At 40.8% G+C, this 23392-nt stretch overlaps 1 protein-coding gene across 2 annotated transcripts in view; it reads left to right on the top strand.

Moving 5' to 3' along the window:
* MERTK (MER proto-oncogene, tyrosine kinase) overlaps positions 1-23392 on the top strand; it is a 114931-nt gene that overhangs the window by 43041 nt on the left and 48498 nt on the right. For both annotated transcript variants that reach the window (XM_068564869.1, XM_068564868.1), the window contains exons 5-7: positions 8197-8283; positions 11716-11831; positions 17509-17692. In XM_068564869.1, the coding sequence (XP_068420970.1) occupies positions 8197-8283; positions 11716-11831; positions 17509-17692 (387 nt within the window). The remainder of the gene's footprint in view (positions 1-8196; positions 8284-11715; positions 11832-17508; positions 17693-23392) is intronic.

Here is a 23392-nt window from a genome sequence, read left to right as displayed (position 1 = left end):
GCGCTGTCTTCAAGAACCATGAGCGAAGAAGTACTTTGTCTAAAGGGCATTATTCTGAGTCAACAAAGCCCATCTCAAAGGTTACATGCAAAATGTACTTGGCGGCTATCCTTGGAAGGCTCTTCGAAGGGATCTCTGTTTGAAATGTTTTCCAGCTGTGATTTCCTTTCTGAACAATCTGAACCTAATTCAATTTGTGGCACCTTTCTCCTCTCCATGTTTTTGTCAGAAGGCAAATTACCCGTATATGGCTCTCTACAATCATATAGATGGTTTTGCTGGTTTGGGCTGAGACTTTTACTGAATTGTAAATAAATGATCCCGTTGGTACAGGGAAAAAAAAAAAAAAAAAGGTTACATGCTATGTAATTCCATTTAGATAACATTCTCTTTTTTTTTTGAATTTTTGAATTTTATTTTATTTATTTTTTTATCCAGCAGGTTCTTATTAGTTATCTATTTTATACATATTAGTGTATATATGACAATCCCAATCTCCCAATTCATCCCACCACCACTTTCCCCCCTTGGTGTCCATACATAAATGACAAACTTATAGTGATGGTGTACACATCAGCTCCTGCCAGATGTTAGGTTGGGGGAAGGATGTTCGTAAAAAGGGTGGCACGGGGGAGCTTCTTTTTGGTGATGGAACAGTTCTCCATCTGTACACAAATCTGTACCTGTAATAAAATTTCATAGAAATCCCCCCCCCACACACACACAAAATAAAACGACCCAAAACTGGTGAAATCCGAATAAGATCTGTATTGTAGTTAATAGTATTGTACCAGGGACTTCCTTGGCAGTCCAGTGGTTAAGACTCCGCACTTCCACTACGGGGGTGGGGGGCGGGTTCGATCCCTGGTGGGGGAACTAAGATCCCGCAGGCTGCGAGGTGCAGCCAAAAAAAAAAAAAAAAAAAGTATTTATCATACCAAAGTCACTTTCCTAGTTTTGATGGTTGTACTATGATTATGTAAGATCTTACCATTTAGGGGAACCTGGGTGAAGGGTGCTCGGAACTCTTTCCTCTTTCTGCAGTTTCTTGTGAATTGAAAACTATTTCAAAGCAAAGTTTTTTTTCCCCAAGGAAGTACTTTGTCATTGGCAAAATCAAGTCCCCAAAATGAAGAGCAGAACTGCAGAAAGCTTTTGCTGCATGGTGTTCAGTGGTGGGATGCGTTACAGGTTAGTGGTTACGATCCCGAGCTTTGATACAGACTAATGCCAGTTCACCACTGTGTGTCCCTAAGCAACTTACTCACCTTCTTCATATAAAATAGGGGTAATAACAGTGTCTACTTCATAGGACATTTATGAGGGTTCAGTGAAATAATGGATGTAAAGGCCTTGGTACAGAAGCAGCCTACAGGAATGACTGAAATGTTACCTGTTAACAAATTTTCACATGCAACAGTTACTAACTCATTGTCAATTTTGAGCTACCTTTCTACCAAGAGTGGGGGACTTAGGCTGATCTTTCTGGTTTTTACTTTTTTAAAAATACTCATTTTATATTTAAATCCACATTTAGAAAACAGCTAAGCTAGTTTTGGTTTTAGTTAATTGGCTATAATTCATAACGTTCATTGTAATAACAACAGTAACAATAATAATTAGAATTTATATAAATCAGTTCGTAATTCTCACAGTGCTTTTGGTAAAGATTTACTTTGAGCCTCATTGCAACCTGTGATATAGTTAGGCATTTTTTAATTCGCATTTTGCAGGTCAGGAAAATATTTGGAGCAATTAAGGGACCTTATGGCCTAAGGGCTAGTCTTTGTGTGGCAGGTGGAACGATCCTCATAAAACACAGACTAGATCATATCAGTCTTCTGCTCAAAGCCCCAGGTTTCCCACCTCACTTGGAGGACAAAGGCCTGACCCACATGTTCCCTCTGCTTTGAACCTTCCCTCACCCTCCAGAATAAACTTGGCCCATTCCCTCACCCCGAGTCTTTCCTCAGAGGACATTACTCAAGGAGCTCCCTCTGACCTGCATATTTAAAATCACAACCACTTCTCTACCCACCCTGACCCCCTGATCCCTATTTTTCCATAGTACTAATCACCTTCTAATAGAACATGCAGCTTACTTATTTATTAAGTCTATTATTTCTCACCCACTTTTCTCCATGAGAATGTGAGCTCTATAAGGGTAAGGATCTTTGTTTCATTCATGGGTAGATCCCAAGTGCCTGGGGAAGCATCTGGCACATAGTAGGTACTCTGTAAATGTTGAATGAGGGAATTCAGGGTAGATAGTGAATTCCAAGTTAATAAGTGTAAGTCCTTCATTTATGCAGCGTATTCTTCTGTTTCCTGCCTCTTTGGGTAGAAAGATGAACACTAGGGAACAAAATTAAAGAGACAGGATTCCTTAACCTGGAACTCAAAGAACTGCCCTAACTGTGGTCTTAGAAGCTGATTCCTCAGTGATTCTGACTGTCCTTTCCTCAAGGGAACATCCTTTGGCTGAATGTTCCCTAAAATGTCTTTCAGACCTTGTGTCAGGGGCTATCTTTTTTTAAACCAGCAGAGGACCAAGCAAGAGGGGTATGAACCATCGTAATGGGCTTAGGTGGGATGTAATGGAGTAAGAGGGATGCCCACGAGAAGAGGACACAGTAACAGGAAAGGTGGAGATGCTGGTGCTGGGGGCGCTGGGGAGAGTGGGTGGTAGGGTGGAGACGGAGCGGGGGTGTGGATGAATTTCTCCCTGGAAAGCCACAAGTGTTTGGGCTCTAAAACTTCAAGGTCTATTCCAGTCTGGTGGTTATTGTTGATCCAGAGGGAGAACAGAAAAGTGAGGTGGGGAGCTGTCTTTCTTAGTACATCTGGGTTGCTGTGTTCAACCCAGGCTTATAAATGAGTCTCCAGTTGGGAAGCTTGTGCCATTAAGCAAAAAAAAAAAAAATGTCACTGAATACATTAAGCCAAGAAGCCTATGTTTGGCCTTAAGTTTTGGCCCATCCATTTCTGGAGAAAGTTAACCTGAGTTGGAAGCAGTTTCCACTTCTCTCTGCTGGCATCCTTTTGGCCTGTGGACATTCACCACCTCGGCCCCCAGACAGATCTGCTGTCCTAGACGGTTTGGCTACTTGTGGGCAGTTCTGAATCGGAGTAGGTGCCCTGTACCAGGGAGTTAGCTGCAGATTGTCTTCCTGACTTTGTGTGTCCTCTGAAGAGAAACACGAAGAGGAAAAATGACTTCCCGCTTAACCTAAAATCATGTTCCCCAAGGAGCCGTTTCACTCTCAGTATTGATCAACCTTGCAGGACCGAAGAACTGTGGGCTTAACTCATCTTTGGGATCTATAACTAGATGGTGGATCTCAAGGAAATAAATCCATCCTCTTGTTTTCTAGCAGGGCTGCTCTTGCCCTCACAACCAGTTGGGAATGTCACTTGTAGTTTGTACTCAAGTGTTTCCCAAGAGTTTGGACAAGAGTGATTGAAATCAAATGACTGGTTTTAGCCTGCAGATGTCTGCTCAGATATATACAAAATATAAGTTACATAGCCAAAGCAACTTACATTTTGATTGAGTGTCTTCTGATTGAGCCAAAGCTGATTTTTCTAATTATAAGCCAAATTTTGCGAGTTCACGTAGCCTGGCAAAACGGGCATCTCATTTGGGAGCTGATGACCTGGAAGGTAAGGTGAAAAGCCAGGTGTCACAGGCCTGCCTGGGAAGTAGTGACTGGCAGCAGGGGCCCCAGGTAGTGGCTTAGAGGGTTCAGTGGATCCTCATCCAGTACGTGTCCTCTTTCCGAAAGTCAGTGCCTGACAAAATGCCCAAAGTCCCGACTCTATGCCAGTTCTTCTTTCTCACTTTCTACTTCCCTGTCATCTCTCTCTCACTTTACAAAAGAAAAAAGACCTCTCTCTGCCTTACCTGGAGTCACAACGGGACATCAGTTCTCCAATGCTTTGGTCTCCTCTTTACTGTCTTAAAAGTGATTGAAAACCTACAAGTTTTTGTTTATGTGAGATACATCTATTGCCATTTACTGAATCAGAAATTAAAACACAATAATACACAAGCACGTTCCATTAGCTCATAGAGCTATGACATCATCACACATCATACACCTTATGGAAAATTCCATCATACATTCCCGAGAGCATGAGAGTGAAAAGGGCAAATAACATATTATTGCTATTCTCACAAAAATAGTTTTCAACTTGAGGCCCCCCAAAGTATCTCTGGGATGCCCAGGAACCTCTAGACCACACTCTGAGAACAGCTGCTGTAGTAGTGCATTGGCTCAAGGTTAACAAAATTCCAGACTACCACATAGAAAATTCCAAATGTTGTCCAGCAAAGGAGATGTGCTTCCCATAAAATTTTGCTTTGTATGTTTAAAAATTACATGTATATTGTTTTGATCAGTTGTGCCCTAAATAATACTTGTAAAGATCATCAATCTAGAAGAAAGTTTGTTTTCCAATTTCAATATGTAAGTGTAATTTTATCACCAAGAAGTATCATAGGGCGATTAATCAGTGACTTTCAAACACACACATGTATGCCATTAGGATAAAATTCTGCAAGGGAAGTAGAAAAGTCATGATTGAAAACTTCTGATTTCTGGGGAGAATTAGTTCAGCAGGTGATGCTGGGTCTCCCATCCCAGTAATATGTATATTACGTGGGACTCTAAAGGAGTTTTACTCTAAATTATCAGCATATTCAGGGTACCTGAAATTACATTTTTTGCAGCTGTTTAAATGATGAACAGTTTAAGATGCAAACCTCAAAATGTGTAAGAGGCTACATATATTTTTCAAAATTCTTTGGGAGGAATACAAGTAGAGGATTCAAAGACTCCTTGAGGCAGTGTATTTACAGATGTTCTTTTATAGATGTGGCTAATGGGTTTGAAATAAATATTCCTCTTCAGTGAAATAAATATTTTCTAAACCATCACACAATCTATTAGTTTCATCTCTCATTCGAGAGGAGGTGACCCAATGTGAAAGAGCTGGCTCCTACCTGGAATTTTAGTTTCTTAGCACTTGGATTTAGAGAATCTAATTAAGCAATCTGATTTAGGATTTTCCTCCAGTCTGAGGGAAATACTCATCTTGGAAAATTAAAATGCCTGAAGTAGCTATCATATTCTGATCTAACATTATTTAGGAGAAGTCAAAGGTCACCACAGAATTGTAGGACAGAGGATCTAGTCAAGAGAACTCAGATGCTGGGACAGACTTCCATCTGGATGGAAAAGAACAAACACCCACCAACACTGATTATTTTGTGCACAGCTGATCCCTCAGGAGAGGCACTGACTTGAAAGGGATCAGATTTGCATTTCTTCCTAGAACTTCTCCCAGGCCACGTGGCCCAGCCTCGGTGCAGCGTTCACTGTGCAGGCATCCAACGTGGACAGTCTTTCCTGGCTGATGCCCGGCTGGGTTTCCCTCTGCAGCTTGTTTCAAATATTTAATGACTTCGTTAGTGACGAGCTTTGGATTTTAAAATCATCCGATGGAAAATATCCTACACAAGTAGATAGAAACAAACGAAAAAAGTATAAGCCTTTCAGGCAAGAAGAGAATGATGGCGTATTTTCAAGAATTTTATCTTTCTCCAGTTTATGATATAAACTCTGTGCCAGGCACCTTGTGTGTCAGAGAGAAAATTTTCAGATTCAACTAGATGGTATATATATGGCTGTGCTTTTTAAAAGTAATCTTTTAAAATTTTAGAATAGTTTTAGGTTTATAGAAAAATTGTGTGCCATCTCATACAGAGTATTCCCATAAACCTCACGCCCACACTCCCCTGTTATGAACATCTTACATTAATTAGTGTGGTACATTTGTTACAATTCATAAACCAATACTGATAACATCATTTTTGAACAACTATATTTAATGTGACACAGTATAGTGTACCATAAAAAGTTATTTCACTTCCTTATACTCATTGCATTATTTTTAGAACTTACCATAATTAATCAGGAAAGAAACGTTCCCTAACAGGTTTGTAGATTCAGCTTCTCCAGAGAGATTTTCACAGGTGTTTTTGAGACTTTGGGAGGTAGTGGACCTCAGGGTGTCCTTTTGAGCAGCCCTTCCAAGCATGCCTCTTTTTAAAAATTTTTTTAAAATGTTTTGGCCACACTACACAACATGTGGGATCTTAGCTCCCCAACCAGGGATCGAACACACGCCTGCTGCTTTAGAAGCACCGAGTCTTAACCACTGGACCACTAGGGAAGTCCCAAAGCATACCTCTTTATCTCACTGAAATGTCCCTTCAGTAAATGTAAGCCTGAAACTAGTACATAGCTGATTATTCTGTTATCTCTGAGAATTCCTGATACATCATTATTAACTAAAGTCCATAGTTTATTCAGATTTTCTTAGTTTTTACCTAACATCCTTTTACTGTTCCAGGATTTAGTTGTTATGTCTCCTTAAGGCTCCTCTTGGTTGTGACAATTTTTCAAACTTCCCTTGTTTTTGATGACCTGGACAGTTCTGAGGAGTACTGGTCAGGTTTCCTGTAGAATGTCCCACAGTTTGGACCTGTCTGATGTTTTTGGTCATTTTTCTTATGATTAGATTTGGGTTATATGTTTTGGAGGAGGAAGACCATAGAGGAGAAGTGCCATTCTCATCACATCGTATCAAGGGTACATCCTGTCAACACGACTTACCATTGTTGGTCTTGACCTTGACCATCTGGCTGAGCGAGTGTTTGTCAGTTTCTCACTCAAAAGTTTTCCTTTCATTCCCCTTTCCATACTGTCCTCTTTGGAAGGAAGTCACTTTGTGCAGCCCATGCTTAAGGAGTCAGGAGTGATGCCTCTCTTTGGGGGCAGAGCATCTATATAAAAATCATTTGGAATTCCTCTGCATGGGGGATTTGTCTCTTCTCCCCCTTTTATTTAATCATTTGTTTATATCAATATAGACTCATGGATATTTGTTTTATACTTTGGGTTACAATTTAATGCTACTTTATTTTCTTGCTCAAATTGTCCCAGCTTTGGCCATTGGGAGTTCTTTCAGCTGGATCCTGTGTCTCTTTGCCGTACCCCCATCGGTGTGTGTGTGTGTGTGTGTGTGTGTGTGTGTGTGTGTGGTGTATGCTGTTTGTGTTATATTTTGCTCCAGGCTCATCTTATATGTTTTCTGCTCCAACCTGACAATCAGCCATTTCTCTGAGGGGCTCTGGTTCCTTTCACTGGAGAATAGTATTATAAGAAACCAAGATCTGGATTACCTCTCTTCCTTTCTCCTTAAAATTAATGTCAACTAATTTTTTTCATTTCCAAGATGTCTTCAGACCTCTGAAATGATAGAATTTTCTTCATTCAGCACCAGTGTCTTTTCTTCAAGTAATTAGTAATGATGCCTTGTGTTTATATAATTCCTTATGAATACATTGATTTTTACTATTAAGAAAGGATTCATTACAACAGATCACCTGAAATTTTTTAAACTGTAACTTTTATCCTGCTGTTTCTGGTACCCTGACATGTCCATACTGTGTCGTGGAGTGTACGGGGTGCTAAGCAGGAGATTGTCTGGGTGAACCTCAGAAATCACTTTTCTTGATTTGGGGGCCAGTGGTTCCCATACCTCCTTGCAGACATTTTAAAACTAAATGATACTGCTTTGTTACCTAATGTCTCATCATCGGGGAAAAATAAAGGCTTTTAATGAATTAACAGCTGCCTTTTTTTTTTTTAATTTTTTTTAACATCTTTATTGGAGTATAATTGCTTTACAATGGTGTGTTAGTTTCTGCTTTATAACAAAGTGAATCAGCTATACATATACATATATCCCCATATCCCCTCCCTCTTGCATCTCCCTCCCTCCCACCCTCCCTATCCCACCCCTCTAGGTGGTCACAGAGCACCGAGTTGATCTCCCTGTGCTATGAGGCTGCTTCCCACTAGCTATCAGTTTTACATTTGGTTGTGTATATATGTCCATGCCACTCTCTCACAGCTGCCTTTTAAGCCCATGGTTGCCTTGCTCCTGGTACATAGGGTTTAATACTAGGTTTGTTTTTCAAACACCAACACATATTTTTAATTAACTTTGCATTTATGGCTGAAGCAGTGAACCAAGAAGTAAAAGGATGCTGAAACCCCCGTAGGATTCTGATAAACAGAAGCCTGTCTCTCTGCAGCTGGTCTCACGGCTCTCCTTCCCCTCCAGGTCTGACCGAGACTGCGATCTTCAGTTGTGAGGCCCACAATGACAAAGGACTGACCGTGTCCAAGGGCGTGCAGATCAACATCAAAGGTAAGCGGCAGCGTGGAGTCCCCCCTGCATGTTCCGGGGGTTAGGGGGGTGCAGTGTGAGCCCTGCAGCCAGCCACCTGGGATCGAGTCCTGGCTTCCCTTTGTGACCTTGGACAAGTCACTTCACCTTTCTGCCTTCAGTGTTCCCCTGCGTAAAATGGGGATAATTACAGAACCTACCTCCTCTTGAGGGTTCAATGAGATAATGCAAGTAAAAGTACTCATAACAGGGCCTGACACTTGTCTTTGATCAACATTAGCTAGTTTAGTTCTGCTCAGACGGAGAAGAAAATTGTCTGAAATGCTGACCCTGGATCATCTTAGCTCCTATTTCCACTTTTTCCTTTTCTACCCTGAACTAGTCCCCATTACTCCTTGAAGAGCCCCCAGGGTGGGCGCAGCTTGGGGCACTGATCTGAGGATGCCCTGAGGATGGGCTCTGTCCTTCCTTGGGCATCTGGGGCTGAAGCAAGTCGCCACCAGCAGCTGTCCTGAGGGAGGAGAAGGTCAGAGTCACTCTTCTTCTGGAGGCACAGGACTCCTGTCCCTCTTTCTCCTAACCTCCTCCACCCACCTTGCTTCCTCTCAGCTGGGATATAACAGAATGAAAGGCACATGTTTGAAACCTCCCCCAGGCTGGTGGAGACATTCCAATCCAATCATCTGCCAATCATCATCCCATCCAATCCAGTCTGATTGGATTGATTCCAATCCAGTCATCTGCCATTGGATTGGACATTCCAAACCAATCATCAGATTCCTCCTCCTTTTGTGGGATCAAAGGTATTTAAACCTGAAACTTGAAAGGAAAGGAAAGGAAAGGAAAACCCTTTTTATCTTTTGTCTTTTTATTTTTTATCTTTTGTCTTTTTATCCCTTTCAAATCATCTCCCTTAACCTTTCTCATAGAAATTCAAGCAAATGGTATGTTTTAGTATTTGCTCTTAATTTATTTTGAATTAATTACTTTATTTTTATTGAAGTATAATTGATTCATAATGCTGTGTTAATTACTGCTGTACAGCAGTGATTCAGTTATATATATATATATATATATATATATATATATATATATATATATATATATATATTCTGTTTTTAATATTCTTTTCCATTGTGGTTTATCATAGGATATTGATTATAGTTCCCTGTGCTGTACAGTAGGACCTTGTTGTTTATCCATCCCATATATAAGAGCTTACATCTGCTAACCCCTCCCATTCTATCCCACCCCCAACCCCCTCCCCCTTGGTGACCACCAGTCTATTCTCTATGTTATTTGTTCTTAATTTAAATATTGAGTTCATATTCCTTTTGGTCTTATCCTTGGGGAAATGATAGAAGGGAAAAAGCAGAATGTGTTTAATAATGAGTTAAAGGGTGGGTAATGCACAGCAGGAGACTCAAAATTACAAAAGACATACTTTTTGAAGGTGCTGATGTTTAGTTTCAGCAAATCAACTAGAAGAGGCTATGAGAGGGCATTTTCGAAAAGTTCATTGGAAGAAAAAAAATGAGCAAACTGAAAGTTACTAGGAGAGGAACTGTATAACTTCCTTCCTTCATTACGAATTCCATTATTACAATTTTCAAAAGAAATGTTGAGAATTTCAGGAATTCACGCGTGGGCATAAATTTATAAAGACATTTTCATAAAATATCAACATCTTAAAGTTTAAAAATCCATAAAATGAGAAGCACTTCCTGAATTTGATGCTTCAGACAGAATCTCAACTAGGACTTTATTTTAATGAAGCCTATTTCCAAACCTTATGTTTTGGGCTTTCATTGATTTAAGCACGTATATCAAAGCAACCAAAACTCCCTGGTCGTCTGTTATCAACTGAGGTGTACGTGGCCAAGCTTTGAACTGGAAAGGCAGATACTCTATTTAGGGAAGTGAGTCAAACGAAACACTGACTCTTTCCCATTCATCAGTCTGTGTGTCTCCTGGTAAAACTGAAACTCCTGAATGCGGTACCCAGTGAGCACTTAACACGGTCCCAGGCTTCCTTCCCTCTCACCCCCTGCGCATCCTGTCCTCGCCTTTACCACCAGCGCGCCTCCCCCAGACCTTGTGCATGTGTTACCGCATTTCATCCTCACCCCAGCCCCGTGGAGCAGTGCGGTCACTCCCCACCTTAATAGAAGTGGGAACTGAGTTGAGAGAGGGCATTGAACTGTGCCATGGGCCATGCAGCTGGCTAAGTGGTGACCACACTCCCCAACCCCTGCTGGTACCCACGCTGGTCTGCTTGCTGCCCCTGCAGCCAGCTTCCAGTGTCCTGCTGAGGGACGCTAGTGCTGGAGTCAGGCAGACCGGAGTTCAAGTCCCTATTCTGCTGCATATGAGCTCTGTGAGCTTTGGCAAGTTTTTCACTTCTCTGGTCCTCAGTTTCCTCATCCGTCAGTGGGGATCGTGAGACTGCTTCTCTGATAGGCTTCCTCCTATCAGATTAGTCGTGTTTAATGAAGTCCATAGGTTCCTGGCACAGAGTAAGCACTCAAAAACATTAGTCATCATTTTGGATTTTAAGTGCGGTTATTACCGTTAATTAAGAGTTAAATGTATGGGAATTTTCTGGGGGTCCAGTGGTTAGAACTTCACTGCTGAAGGTGAGGGTTCCATCCCTGGTCCGGGAACGAAGATCCCGTGCGGCACGGCCAAAATAAATAAATAAAAATAATATTGATTCACAGATTTTAATATATATTTCTTTTCTTAAAAAGACTTAAATATAGCACAAGAAACTAAAACCCTCAAACTTCAGATCCTTGTTGGCTTCTAATTTAAATATCTATCCATGTCCCACCTGTGGCTGAGGTCATTGCACGTTCATTACGGTATGCCCTCCCCTCCCCGCAAGCAGATGCACTCGGGTCTTGTGCTTGAGCTGACTCTCGCCCATTTCCTCGGCCTGGAAAGCTTCCTTCCTCCATCACACACGCGCATATGCACGCACGCATGCACACACAGGCCTGTTCCCATGGTACCCCTCTTTTCTCAGCACGAGGCACATCCTCAATTAATGTGGGTCTCCCCAGTGCAGCCTTTAGCTCCACAAGGGCAGCGCCATGGCTCTTCACCCCCACGGAGAGCGCCAGCGCCCAGTGACGCCCCTGCGTACAGCAGCAGGAAATGGATGTCTCCCCATCCTTGTCCGGCTAAACGTTCTCACTTCATCAGGGGGCAGGAAAGCAGGTCTACATCCCACTTCTCTGGCCCTGGCCGAGCCGTCCTATCACTGCAAGACTTCTCCGTAGGCGAATACCATTACCCTTAGGCGTATGATGGCTTCTCTTTAAAACTTGTGTTTAATTTTCCCAGTCTCAAGAAAACAGAAGTAGGCTTGGTATTAATGCATCTGTTTGGTAGCTGTGGCCTCCTGTGGTTTATAACTGTGTCTGTGGTGTGTCTTTGTTTTTTACACAGCAATTCCCTCCCCGCCAACTGAAGTCAGGGTCCGCAACAGTACCGCTCACAGCATCCTGATCTCCTGGGTCCCCGGTTTCGATGGATACTCCCCGTTCAGTGACTGCAGCATTCAGGTGAACTTCCGTAATGAAAAGAAGTAGCTGTTTGGTGCTCCGTGGGTCTGCCTGATTTTTCTTCCTCCTGAGGATGGGCGCTGAGATCATTTCAACACCCCGGTTCCGAATCCCTTGACCTTCCCCCGGGTCAGCGTCCACTGGGCACGCACCATTTTGTGATGTTCTGCCCCCGCCCCTCCCCGCGCCCCCGTAATGCTGCCTCTTTCCCGCGCATGGTCCAGGGCCAACTGGAAGAGGAACATGTTTCCAAGATAGAATGTCATGAGACCAGGGAGAATTCATTTTTAAGATACAAAAACCCGTCTGGCTTATAACCAGGAGTCCAAGAAGCCAGGTCCTCTGCAGCCTGGCTTCTCCTGGGTTGGTGGCCGTGAAGGACAGAAGGGCAAGCACAAGGTGGGTCATCTTCACTATTGAATGTAGCATCTCAGCCTGTGGCTGCCAGGGAAACCTGGGGATTACAGGCCTTACAGAGTCATCACCCACTTTTAACCACTACCTAAAATTGCTATAAAATAGAGCTGTAAGAAATATAGGTTAGCCATCCTAAAATGACACCTTGCCGTGAGACAGGCTCTGCTCTGAGTGTTCATTTCATAAAAAAGGGAAGGGTAGCAGTAACACTACCTTTTACTGAGCGCCCACAGTGGCCCAGGGACTTTGCAGACATTATCTTACTTGGAACCCACACCAGCACTGCAGGGCCACAGTGCACACAGAGCCTGTGAGTGGCAAAACCGGAATTCAAGCCCAGGAAACTCTGATGCCCAAAGCAATGCTGAGGACCACCTGCTCCTCCGTGTCTCAGGAGAGACGTTGCAGGTGGGAGCACGTAGTTGAACACACGTGGATTATCCGCTGAAAACATGAATGCATTCTGCCTTGTACTTGATCATACAGTAAGGTCAGGGATTATTCTTAGTTTTATAAATGTCTGGTCTTACTAGGTAAAAACATAGTAACCTGACATGGGCCAGTCATGCCAACTCAGCTGAGAGAAGTGACTTTCAAAGAATTTTATGTGTTGACAACTAGATGTTTTTAGTACCAAGTGGAACTCGTTTCTCTGCTCTTGCTGCCTCCCGCCCTTGCCTAACAGCTGTTCCTTCTCAGAAGAGTAAAAACGTGTCATCCCCAAAATAGCCTCCACCCTCACCCTGCTACCCACAGCCTTGCTTAATCTTGTCCAACATTATTTGCAAACCTCCCAAGTACTGGTAAGTGTTAGGAGTTCTCCTTGTCTACAAGTCTACAGAGTCTCACCAGGGATATCCTTTTTTTTGAATAGCTTTTTTGAAATATATTTTACATACCATAATATTCACCCATTTAAAGTGTACAATTCAGTGGTTTTTAGTATAGTCAGAGTTCTGCCGTCATCACCGTTATCTAAATTGGGGCTGTATTCATAAGAGATATTGGCCTGTAGTTTTCTTGTGTTAGCTTTTTCTGGTTTTGGTATCAGGGTGATACTGGCCTTATAGAAAGAGTTGGGAAGCGTTCCCACTTCTTCTGTTTCTTGGAAGAATTTGAGAAAGGTTGATGTGAAATTGTCTTCAATATTTAGTAGAAATCACCAGCAAAGCCATCTGGTCCTAAGCCTTTGTTTGTGGAAAGTTTTTTGAGTAATACCAGCTCAATCTTTTTACTTGTTATAGATCTATTCAGATTTTCTATTTCTTCATGAGTCAGTTTTGGTAATTTGTGTGTTTCTAGGAATTTGTGCATTTCTTTTAGGTTATCTAGTTTGTTGGTATACAGTTGTTCATAATGTTTCATTAGAAGTTGTTTTTTCTTTGAGGTTAGAAGTAATGTCCCCTCTTTCATTCCTGATTTTAATAATTTGAGTTGTCTCTTATTTTTCTTGGTCAGTCTGACTAAAGGTTGGTCAGTTTTATTGATTTTTTTGAAGAACCAACTTTTGGTTTCATTAATTTTTTTCTATTTTTTACAATTCTCTGTTTCATTCATTTCGGCCCTAATCTTTATTTCCTTTCTTTTGTTTACTTTAGCTTAATTTTTTTCCCCTTTTTGTGTCTTAAAGTGAAAGCTTAGGTAATTGATTTGAAATTTCTTCTTTTTTAATATAGGCAATTATACTGTACATTTCCCTGTAAGCACTGCATTGGCTGTATACCATAAGGTTTGGTATTTGGGGGTTTTTCCATTCATAATCAAGTTTTTGATCACTTTTCTTGTGATTTCTTCTTTGTTCTATTGGTCATTTAGGAGTGTGTCATTTAATTTTCACTTAGTTGTGAATTTCTTAAGTTTTCTTCCTTTGTTGGTTGTGTTTAGAGGATATACTTAGTATGACTTCCATCTTTTTTTTTTTGGCCACACTGTGAGGCATGCAGAACTTCCCTGACCAGGGATTGAACCCATGCCCCCTGCAGTAGAAGTGTGGAGTCTTAACCACTGGACCACCCTGGAAGTCCTCATCCTTTTAAATTTATTAAGGCTTGTTGTATGGCCTTGCATGTGTTCTATCCTGGAGAATGTTCCATGTGCAGCTGAGGAGAAGGTGTATTCAGCTGTGGTTGGGTGGAACGTTTATGTGTGTCTTAGGTCTAGGTGGTTTATAGTCCTGTTCACTTACTCTGCTTCCTTGTTAAACTTCTGCCTCATGGTTTTATCTATTATTGAAAATAGGAAATTGAGGTCTCAACTGTTATTTTTGAATTGTGTATTTCTCCCTTCAGTTCTATCAGTTTTTTTGCTTCGTATATTTCAGGACTCTGTTGTTTTGGGAACAACCAGGGCCTGTTTCCCTGTATATGGACATAACTGAACCTACGTATGGACACAAATAAAGCATGGAGCAGCCCTTTTTTTAAGAAAAAATGAGGTATAGTTTTAGGTGCACAACATAGTGATTCAAAATTTTTAGAGATTATGCTCCATTTATAGTTATTATAAAATATTGGCTATATTCCCTGTGTGGACCAGCCTTCCTAAAAATTGTTTCCAGTTACTGAACTGTTTGAAGAGTCCAAGAGGACATGAGACTCCTTCCCACAGGAGGGTGTTACCTTCAGGGAGACTGAGGAAGAGTACTGCCCCCACTTTGAGGAGAGTGTGTCTCAAGGTAGACGTGAGGTAGAGGGGAGGTAGAGTAGGGTGGTTGAGTGGTCTGAAAACACCAGGTCACCCCTACAGGTGGAAGATGATCACACAAGCTTCACTTGCACTCTCTTTGCCTTGGCGTTGGGTGGCCAGGGCGTGAAAAATCATCCTGAGACTGCCAAATTGCAGCCCCTCTTGCCCGCCTTGGATCCTATTGTGCGGGACAAGGTTATCCTGTCTATGCCCCACCAGCTAGCTCAGGCTTCCTTCACCCATTCTCCGTTCCATCTCTCCTAGGGTTACCGGATTTAGCGAATAAGAATCCAGTTACTTTACAAGTTCATTACACTGTTGATTTTGTGTCGTACCTATACCCATAATTATTGGTGGTCTATCTGAACTTTAAATACAAACGGGTGTCCTTTATGTTCTCTGGCAGTCCTAGTGAGGTTGATCAGAACTAGCTCCACAAGTTATATACTTTCATATTCTGTTGATTAACAGTGTATTCCCATTTCTGAAGGGACCAAGTACCATTTTGTAGCAGATCCCCAGTTTGTTACAATTTTAAACTCTGACTTGGTAACAAATGAATGTTTTGGACAAGATTCATGTCCACCCACTAGCAGGACACACCCTCTCACTTCCCTTGGTCTTGGCATTAGTTCCTTTCTTCACCCATTTTTGGGCTATGGACTCCATTTCTATTTTTAGCTCTCCCACGTATATCTTGCCGGTTTCATGCCCTCCTTTCCCCTAGAACCCACTGAGCACTGTTACAGAAACCCGTCTTCTTCTAGGAACATGCCCTCCAAGAGTGTCCCTGGGCCTGGAAATGGTCCAGGGCGTTGTTCCGGAAATGGGGCAGGGGTGGGGAGCCAAGGTTTCCTCCACCTTAATTCCAGCGCTTGGTCACCAGGAAGTAGGTGCAGACTCTAAAGTGAAGAAACAAAGAGTGATTTCTGCCAACAGCCACCACCGAGATAAGCACACAGCTCCTGGTTTCTCCTCTGGTGGCTCCTCAGGCCAACTGGTACCCTCTTGTCACCCCGCAGAGTCTGCGGGTCTGAGTCAGAGGTGAGACTCGGCCCCAGCGCCACCCTCATGGTATCCATGAGGGGATTTGGAATTCCAAAATGTTGATTTGTGGCCCCTTGACCTAAATTGCAAACATACATATCCTGAAATAACAGCACTGTGTTTCCACACCCCATAATTGCAAGCCCATTATTACCAGAAATATTATTTTGTGGGTTTAAGATTTTTTTCCCCCAAATTGTTTTTGGTGGCTTCTGTTTTGTCCAATACTATTTTTGTCTTTCTGATTTTATAAGTACAACGTATTTTAGAAGTTGTGGGCTTCCCTGGTGGCGCAGTGGTTGAGAATCTGCCTGCCAATGCAGGGGACACGGGCTCGAGCCCTGGTCTGGGAGGATCCCACATGCCGCGGAGCAACTGGGCCCGTGAGCCACAACTACTGAGCCTGCGCGTCTGGAGCCTGTGCTCCGCAACAGGAGAGGCCGCGATAGTGAGAGGCCCGTGCACCGCGATGAAGAGTGGCCCCCGCTTGCCACAACTAGAGAAAGCCCTCGCACAGAAACGAAGACCCAACACAGCCATTAATTAATTAATTAATTAATTAATTTTTTTTAAAAAAAGTTGTGAAAAATATACAGTGAGAGAAAACTCTGCATGATCCCCATTCCCAGATAAGAGGTTTCCTTAAGGGAAAAGCTGGAAGTTTAGCATAAGACTGAATTTTGCTGGGAATCCCTCTCTCTTGCCTGTGCATACAGAAGACATCTGGAGAGGGATGTGGAGAGACTGGTGGAGTTTATGGAGAGAAAGATGAGGTACAAGGACTCAGGGGAAAGAGCTGATGGGTTTTGAAAAGATTTGGAGAAAAGCTTGTTGGGTGAGGTGCACATGACCCTCTCCTATATCTCCCCACCAAAAAATGCCATAAAATCTACACTATCTATGTTTGCTTTTGGAGTTGAATCTATATGGGAGTGGGAATTGGGGGGTAAGAATAAAGGACATGCTAAAATTAGCCTCAAGGCAAGAGCAGAATTCCTCAGGAGACATAATGAAAAGAAATACAGATTTTTTTTAAAAAAAAATTAAATATCTCATCTTCTAAAGTAGGATTTGGGAAATATTTTCTCTAAAGGGTCAGACAGTAAATATTTCAGGTTTTGCCCCACATACGATGCCCCCTGTCTTTACTGCATATTCTGTGAAACAGCTGAAAAAAAAGATCAAGAACTGAAGTGATTCTGAGAGAGGAAGAGCTACTTTTATTATAAGTTATATTATAATGTAGAATAATTATAATGTTATGATGACGATTATTTGCTCTGTTACCTGCCGGAGTGAGAACACTTATTTTAGGCATTTTTCATCAGGTCCTCAGTTGTTGCACAAGTGAGTAGCATGAGTAATACACAGTGATCCTGGTGGGGAATTTAAGGTGTGGCCCAAAAGGAAGCAGGTACTTCCCCTCAGTGGAGAGGAAGGGCCATGTACACTGAATGCATGAATGCCCCAAGTCTGACATTCCTACCCCCTTACTAACGCCTGGTCCACAATTTTACTCTTCATTTAGGTCGAGGAAGTTGAGCCACTGAGTCATGGCTCAGTCATGATTTTTAACACATCTGCTTCACCACATCTGTATCAAATCGAGCAGCTGCAGGCTCTGGCGAATTACAGCATCGGTGTGTCCTGCATGAATGAAGTCGGCTGGTCTGCAGTGAGCCCTTGGATTCTGGCCAGCACGACCGAAAGAGGTAATTCCTGGGGTTCAGAATGCATATTGTGCCCGATGGCACGTGATGAAACAAATCCTTCCCAGTGGCCTGATTCAGAGTTTAACTTTTTCTTTGTGTGGCCTTTGTCTCTGGAGGATAATTTTATGGAGGTGACCAGTGAAAATGGGAAAGATGTTTCCTTCTATAATTGAAAAGGGTTTAGTGACAAACCTTATACTTGCTATGTATAGGGAATATTATCTTTTACATAGGAAGATATTAACAGTAGCACACTCTTTATAGCATATATTATTTTAATTAAAATATAAATATGTGAAAGTTATTACTCATAGCATCAAACTTAAGAAAGCTAATAAATGTGAAAGTGGCTGATGTTCAATAAGCACCTACTACATGCCAGGGACCATCTTAGGTACTTTACATGCATTATTTCATTAGCTCCTCATAGCAATCATATGAAGTAGGTACTGTTGTCTCTACATTATTTTCTTATAGCAAATTTTATTTACATCTGTAAACTTTCATTTCTGTGTGCTGCTTTTGATGTCCAAGAGTTTGTATTTTTTCTATGAATATTGGAGTGAATATTGTAGTTATGTTAGATTTGAATTGTCCGGTTTCCATTATTTCCCAATTTAGAGCTCTGGATTACTCAGAACCTCTTTCCTGCCCTTAACTCCAGCCTTACATAATCAGTGCTCCAATTTTAATACAGACGGTGGGACAGGTCTAGGTCATAAATTGTTAGGGCTTAATCCTTGAACAAATGAAACTAGTGCCAAGATTGTAAAATATCTTAAATGAGGAAGAAAAGCCTCTGAGAACAATTTTTATATGGTGTTTCATTTTCATTCAGTTCAAAAAACTTTCTGGTTTCTGTTTTGATTTCTTCTTTAACCCGTTAGTTACTTAGGTGTCTAACGTAGTTTCCAGATATTTGTATTAGTGATTTCTAATTTCATTCTGTTGGGGCCAAAGAACATAATTCATATCACTTGGATCCTTTGACATGTATCGAGACTCATTTTACAGCCCAGAACATGGTCTATCTTGATAAATGTTCCATGTGTACTTGAGAATGTGTATTCTGCTCTTATTAGATGGAGTGTTCTATAAATGTCAACTTGGTCAAGTTAGTTGACAGTGTTTTTCAAATTGTATTCTTATTGATTTTATGCCTCCTTTTTCTATCAGTTATTTAGACGGGTGCATTGAAATCTGTAGTTATTATAACTGTGAATTTATCTATTTCTATTTGTAGTTCTAGCTGTTCACATATTTTGAAGTTCTGTTATTTTGTGCATAACTGTGTAATATTACTATGCTCTCCTAATAAATTGGCCACTTTATCATTATGAAATTATTTTCTTTATCTTTGGTAATATTATATTCTGTGAAGTCTATTTTATTGATATTAATATAGCCATTTTACTCTTTCTTTTGATTACATGGTGTATCTTTTATTCATACTTATTTTTAACTTACTTGTATCTTTATATTCAATGGGTATTTCATGTAGGCAGTACTTTACTTCACAGTCCTTGCCTTTAAATTGGGGTATTTAATCCATTAAAATGTAATGATATCATTCACATGGGTAGATTTACATCTGTCTTCTATTTGTTCTGTCTGTAATGTGTTCCCCTTCTTTTGGATTAATTGAATGTTTTTATTCTATTCTATCTCCTTTTTGACTTATTAGCCATAACTCTTTTTTTCTGTTCTTTCAATGGTTGCTTTAGGGTTTATAGTATACAGGTTTAACTTATTACTATATACCTTCAAGTGATGTTATACCACTTCAGGTATAGTATAGGAACCTTAAAATAGTATACTTTCATTTTTCTTCTCCAGATATTTATGCTATTGTTGTCACTCATTTTACTTTTACATATGTTATAAACCCACACTAGATTGTTATTATTTTTGTTCAACTAGTCATAATCTTTTAGAGTGATTTATATAATTATAAAAAACCTATGTTTACTCAGTTGGTATTTACCCAAATGGTAGTTACCATTTCTAATGTTATTCATTTTTTTGGTGTAAATCTGTACATATTACCATGTGGTATTATTTTCCTTCTTCCTAAAGGATTCTTCATTACTTCTAGTAGTGTGAATCTTGGTGAGAAATTCAGCTTCTGTATGTCTGAAAGAAATCTTTATTTTACTTTTGAGGGGTTTCTTTGGCCTTCATTTTGTAAGATATTTTTATTAGGTATAGAGTTCTAGGTTACTCCACTGTCTTCTTGCTTGCATTGTTTCTGATAACAAATCTGTGGTAATTCTTAATTTATTCCTCTGTGTATAATGTGTCTTATGTCTCTGGTTTTCCTTTTGTGTTTGATTTTGAGCAATTTAATTATGATGTGCCTTGGTGTAATTTTCTTTATATCCCTTGGGCTTGGGGTTCATTGAACTTCTGAGGTCTGCGTGTCTATAGTTTGCATCACATTTGGAAAATGTTGGCCATTGCTTCGTCAAATATTTTTTTCTGTTCCCACCTCTCCTCTCCTTTGAGGACTCCAGTTACCCATGTATCATATCACTTGAAGTTATCCATAATTCACTGATGCTATTGCTTTTTTCCCTGCTTTTCTCCTTGTGTTTAATTTTGGGTAGTTTCTATTACTATGTCTTCAAATTCACTAATCTTTTCTTGTGCAGTATCTAATCTGCCATTAATTCTATCTAGTGTATATTTCAACTCTCACATTGTAATTTTTGTCTTTTTTTGTATCTTTCCTGTCTCTACTTAACTTTTGGACCACATGGAATACAGTTATAATAACTGTCTTAATGTCCTTGTCTGCTAATTCTAACATCAGTCTTATTTCTGGAGTGGTTTTGATTGATTCATTGATATTCCTGTTGTGGAGAGTACTTTCCAATTTTTCTGCATGTCTGGTAATCTTTGGTTGGATTCCTGACATTGTGAATTTTACCTTGTTGAGTGCTAGATATTTTTGTATTCTTATAAATATTGAGCTTTGTTTGGGGTCACAGTTAAGCTAATGGGAAAAGACTGATCCTTTTGGACATTGCTTCTAGTATTTGTTAGGCTGGACCAGAGCAGTGCTTCATCTAGGGTCAACTATTACCCACAATTGAGACAAAACCATTATGTGTACTCTACCCAGTGCTCCTTGGATCATTAGATTTTCCAGGCTGATTGATGGGAACAGACACTATTCCTGGCCCTGAGTGAGGCCCAGACACTCTTACCTTAAATTTTTTCATGTGGTTCTTTTCCTGTCTTCCTCCAGAGTCATCCTAGTGACTCCTTTGCCGTCTCCTGGGCATTTGTCTTTCTTGGTTTACTGTCTCTCATTCTCACGGAGCACATTCTCAGTTAGCTCTAGAGAGAATATATATATATAAATAAAAACTATGGGACCTTGCATGTCTGCTTGTCATGCTGGATGGGTAATTTTTCCCAATAGAGAATTTTAGGTTGGAAACGATTTTCCCTCAAAATTTTAAAAGCATTTCTGCATTGCTTTTTAGCTTCATGTGTCACTGTAGAGAATTTTGATAACTTGAGTTTTCTAGGTGAACTGTTTTTTAGTTTTAATTTTTTTTTTTTAAACTTATTTTAAATTTCTTTATCTATGGCTGTGTTGGGTCTTCGTTTCTGTGCGAGGGCTTTCTCCAGTTGCGGCGAGCGGGGGCCACTCTTCATCGCGGTGCGCGGGCCTCTCACTGTCGCGGCCTCTCTCGTTGCGGAGCCCAGGCTCCAGACGCGCAGGCTCGGTAGTTGCGGCTCACGGGCCCAGTCGCTCCGCGGCATGTGGGATCCTCCCGGACCAGGGCTCGAACCCGCGTCCCCTGCATCGGCAGGCAGACTCTCAACCACTGCGCCACCAGGGAAGCCCCCTTTAATTTTTTTTAATATCTTTTCTCTTTAATCATGGCGCTGTAATGAGCTGTGATGTGGGATTTGTTTCATTCATCATCATAGGCATTCAATCTAGGAATGCAAATGCTTTGGTTTTGAGACTTTTTCTTATACATTTTTTCCTTTAAAAATGTTCTTCTATTTTTCTTTCCAGATAACTGTATTAGACATTTGTTGAAACTCTTTAATTGCTTACTCAATTTTTTTTCCCTCAAATTGGCCTCTTTTTTAAAATTTTTATTCTACTTTTCTTTTGGAGATTTATTTGATTTATCTTCTAATTCTTCTATTGAATACTTTATTGAAATTGGCAATATAATATATAAGAATAATTTTATTTTTCATTGACAGTTTTTTCCAGTTCTCAATTATGAGAGCCTTTTCTTATCTTTGGGTATGTTAATTATTGGTTTTGTTTGTTTGTGTTTTAGTTTTCTCTAGTTCCCTACATTGTCTCTGCCTCCTCTGAGTGCTCTGTCCTGTGTTTTGTTCTGGTCCCTGACATTCATGAAGGAGGCCTCCCCAGCCTCTTCTGATCTTCCACCGTCTCTCCTATTGAAGAGTGAAGAACCAGCGATTGATGGGAAGCTCTGTGAGCGTGGGTGGGGCTTGTAGGCTTCACTGTCAGGTGATTGGGCAGCGACCTAGGTGTTTTAGTTTGGATACCCCCACGTGTCAATATTGGCTTTCTTTCCCCTGGAGCCACTTACTTCCTCTAGAATTGAGTCTCCTGTCTGCTGCCTCAGGAATACGAACACGGCTGCTGATGCTCTAAGATCAGGTGGGGAGGAGCCAGAGGTGGAGTCCCCCTCAGTCAGTGTACAAACTTCCACTTATTTCCCTAGCTGTCAGCCCCTCATCGTGCCTCCGTTCTACTGGTGCCCCAAGTCCAGTAGCTTTTCAGTTCAGAGAATAAAGAATCCTGTCTCCTGTGGGAATTTGAGGGATACCTGCCAGCTGTGTGTGGGAATAGGTTAGAAGGATCTCGAGGGCTACTTCCTGATCAAACTTTCAATCTTCCAGTTTTAATCCCCACTCTGGTCCCTGGACCCTCCACTTCTGAGCCTCTCTGTGGTTCTTTGGGGAGAATCAGCTTACTGAGTTAATTACGCCTTCTTACTCTGCTTTTCAGCTTTCAGATGTATGTTAGCATTTCTCTTCCGCTGTTGACTCCTCTGTACCCTGTGAGTTTATACTGTTTTAAATTTCTTATTGTCATCATAGAGGGGTTTTAGGAGGGAGTAGACATAAAGACATGTTGAGTCAGCCATGTTTCCCTGTAAATTCTACTGTGTGACTCGTTTCATAGGTACAGCTTTAGCCATATATTTCCTAAGCTGAAATTTGCTCTAACTTCATTATTACTGCTCCTGGAATCAGCAGAGACAAAGAGGTTATAGTGCCCTTTTGTTTCCCTTTCAGATATATCAGAAATATACAGTTTAATCTCCCCTAAATACAAATACAACAACAGTTTGGTGTATATTATTGCATATTTACTCTTCCTATATGTAAAATACTTATTTTTTAATTTCTAAAATGGATCATTGATACGTACTTTTTTGCAGTTTTATTCCCCCCCCACCATTAGATATTCTTTCATATCAATTTACATGGTCTCGCAAATTCTTTTCAGTGTGGGGTAGTGACTATTCCACTGGAAAATTATCAGAATTTATTATATCGTAATTATTGACTGAACATTACATTTATTCCTTTCTGTCACTATTATGCTTCAATGAATATAACACTACCTACAGGAGAATTTTTCTAGATTAAATCCATGGAAAGAAAATATTGGTCAAGAGGCATATTTTT

Source organism: Eschrichtius robustus, chromosome 15, assembly GCF_028021215.1.
Source record: "Eschrichtius robustus isolate mEscRob2 chromosome 15, mEscRob2.pri, whole genome shotgun sequence".
NCBI lineage: Eukaryota > Metazoa > Chordata > Mammalia > Artiodactyla > Eschrichtiidae > Eschrichtius > Eschrichtius robustus.
The sequence above is the reverse complement of the archived record's forward strand: the minus strand, read 5'-3'. Positions and strand labels throughout refer to the sequence as shown.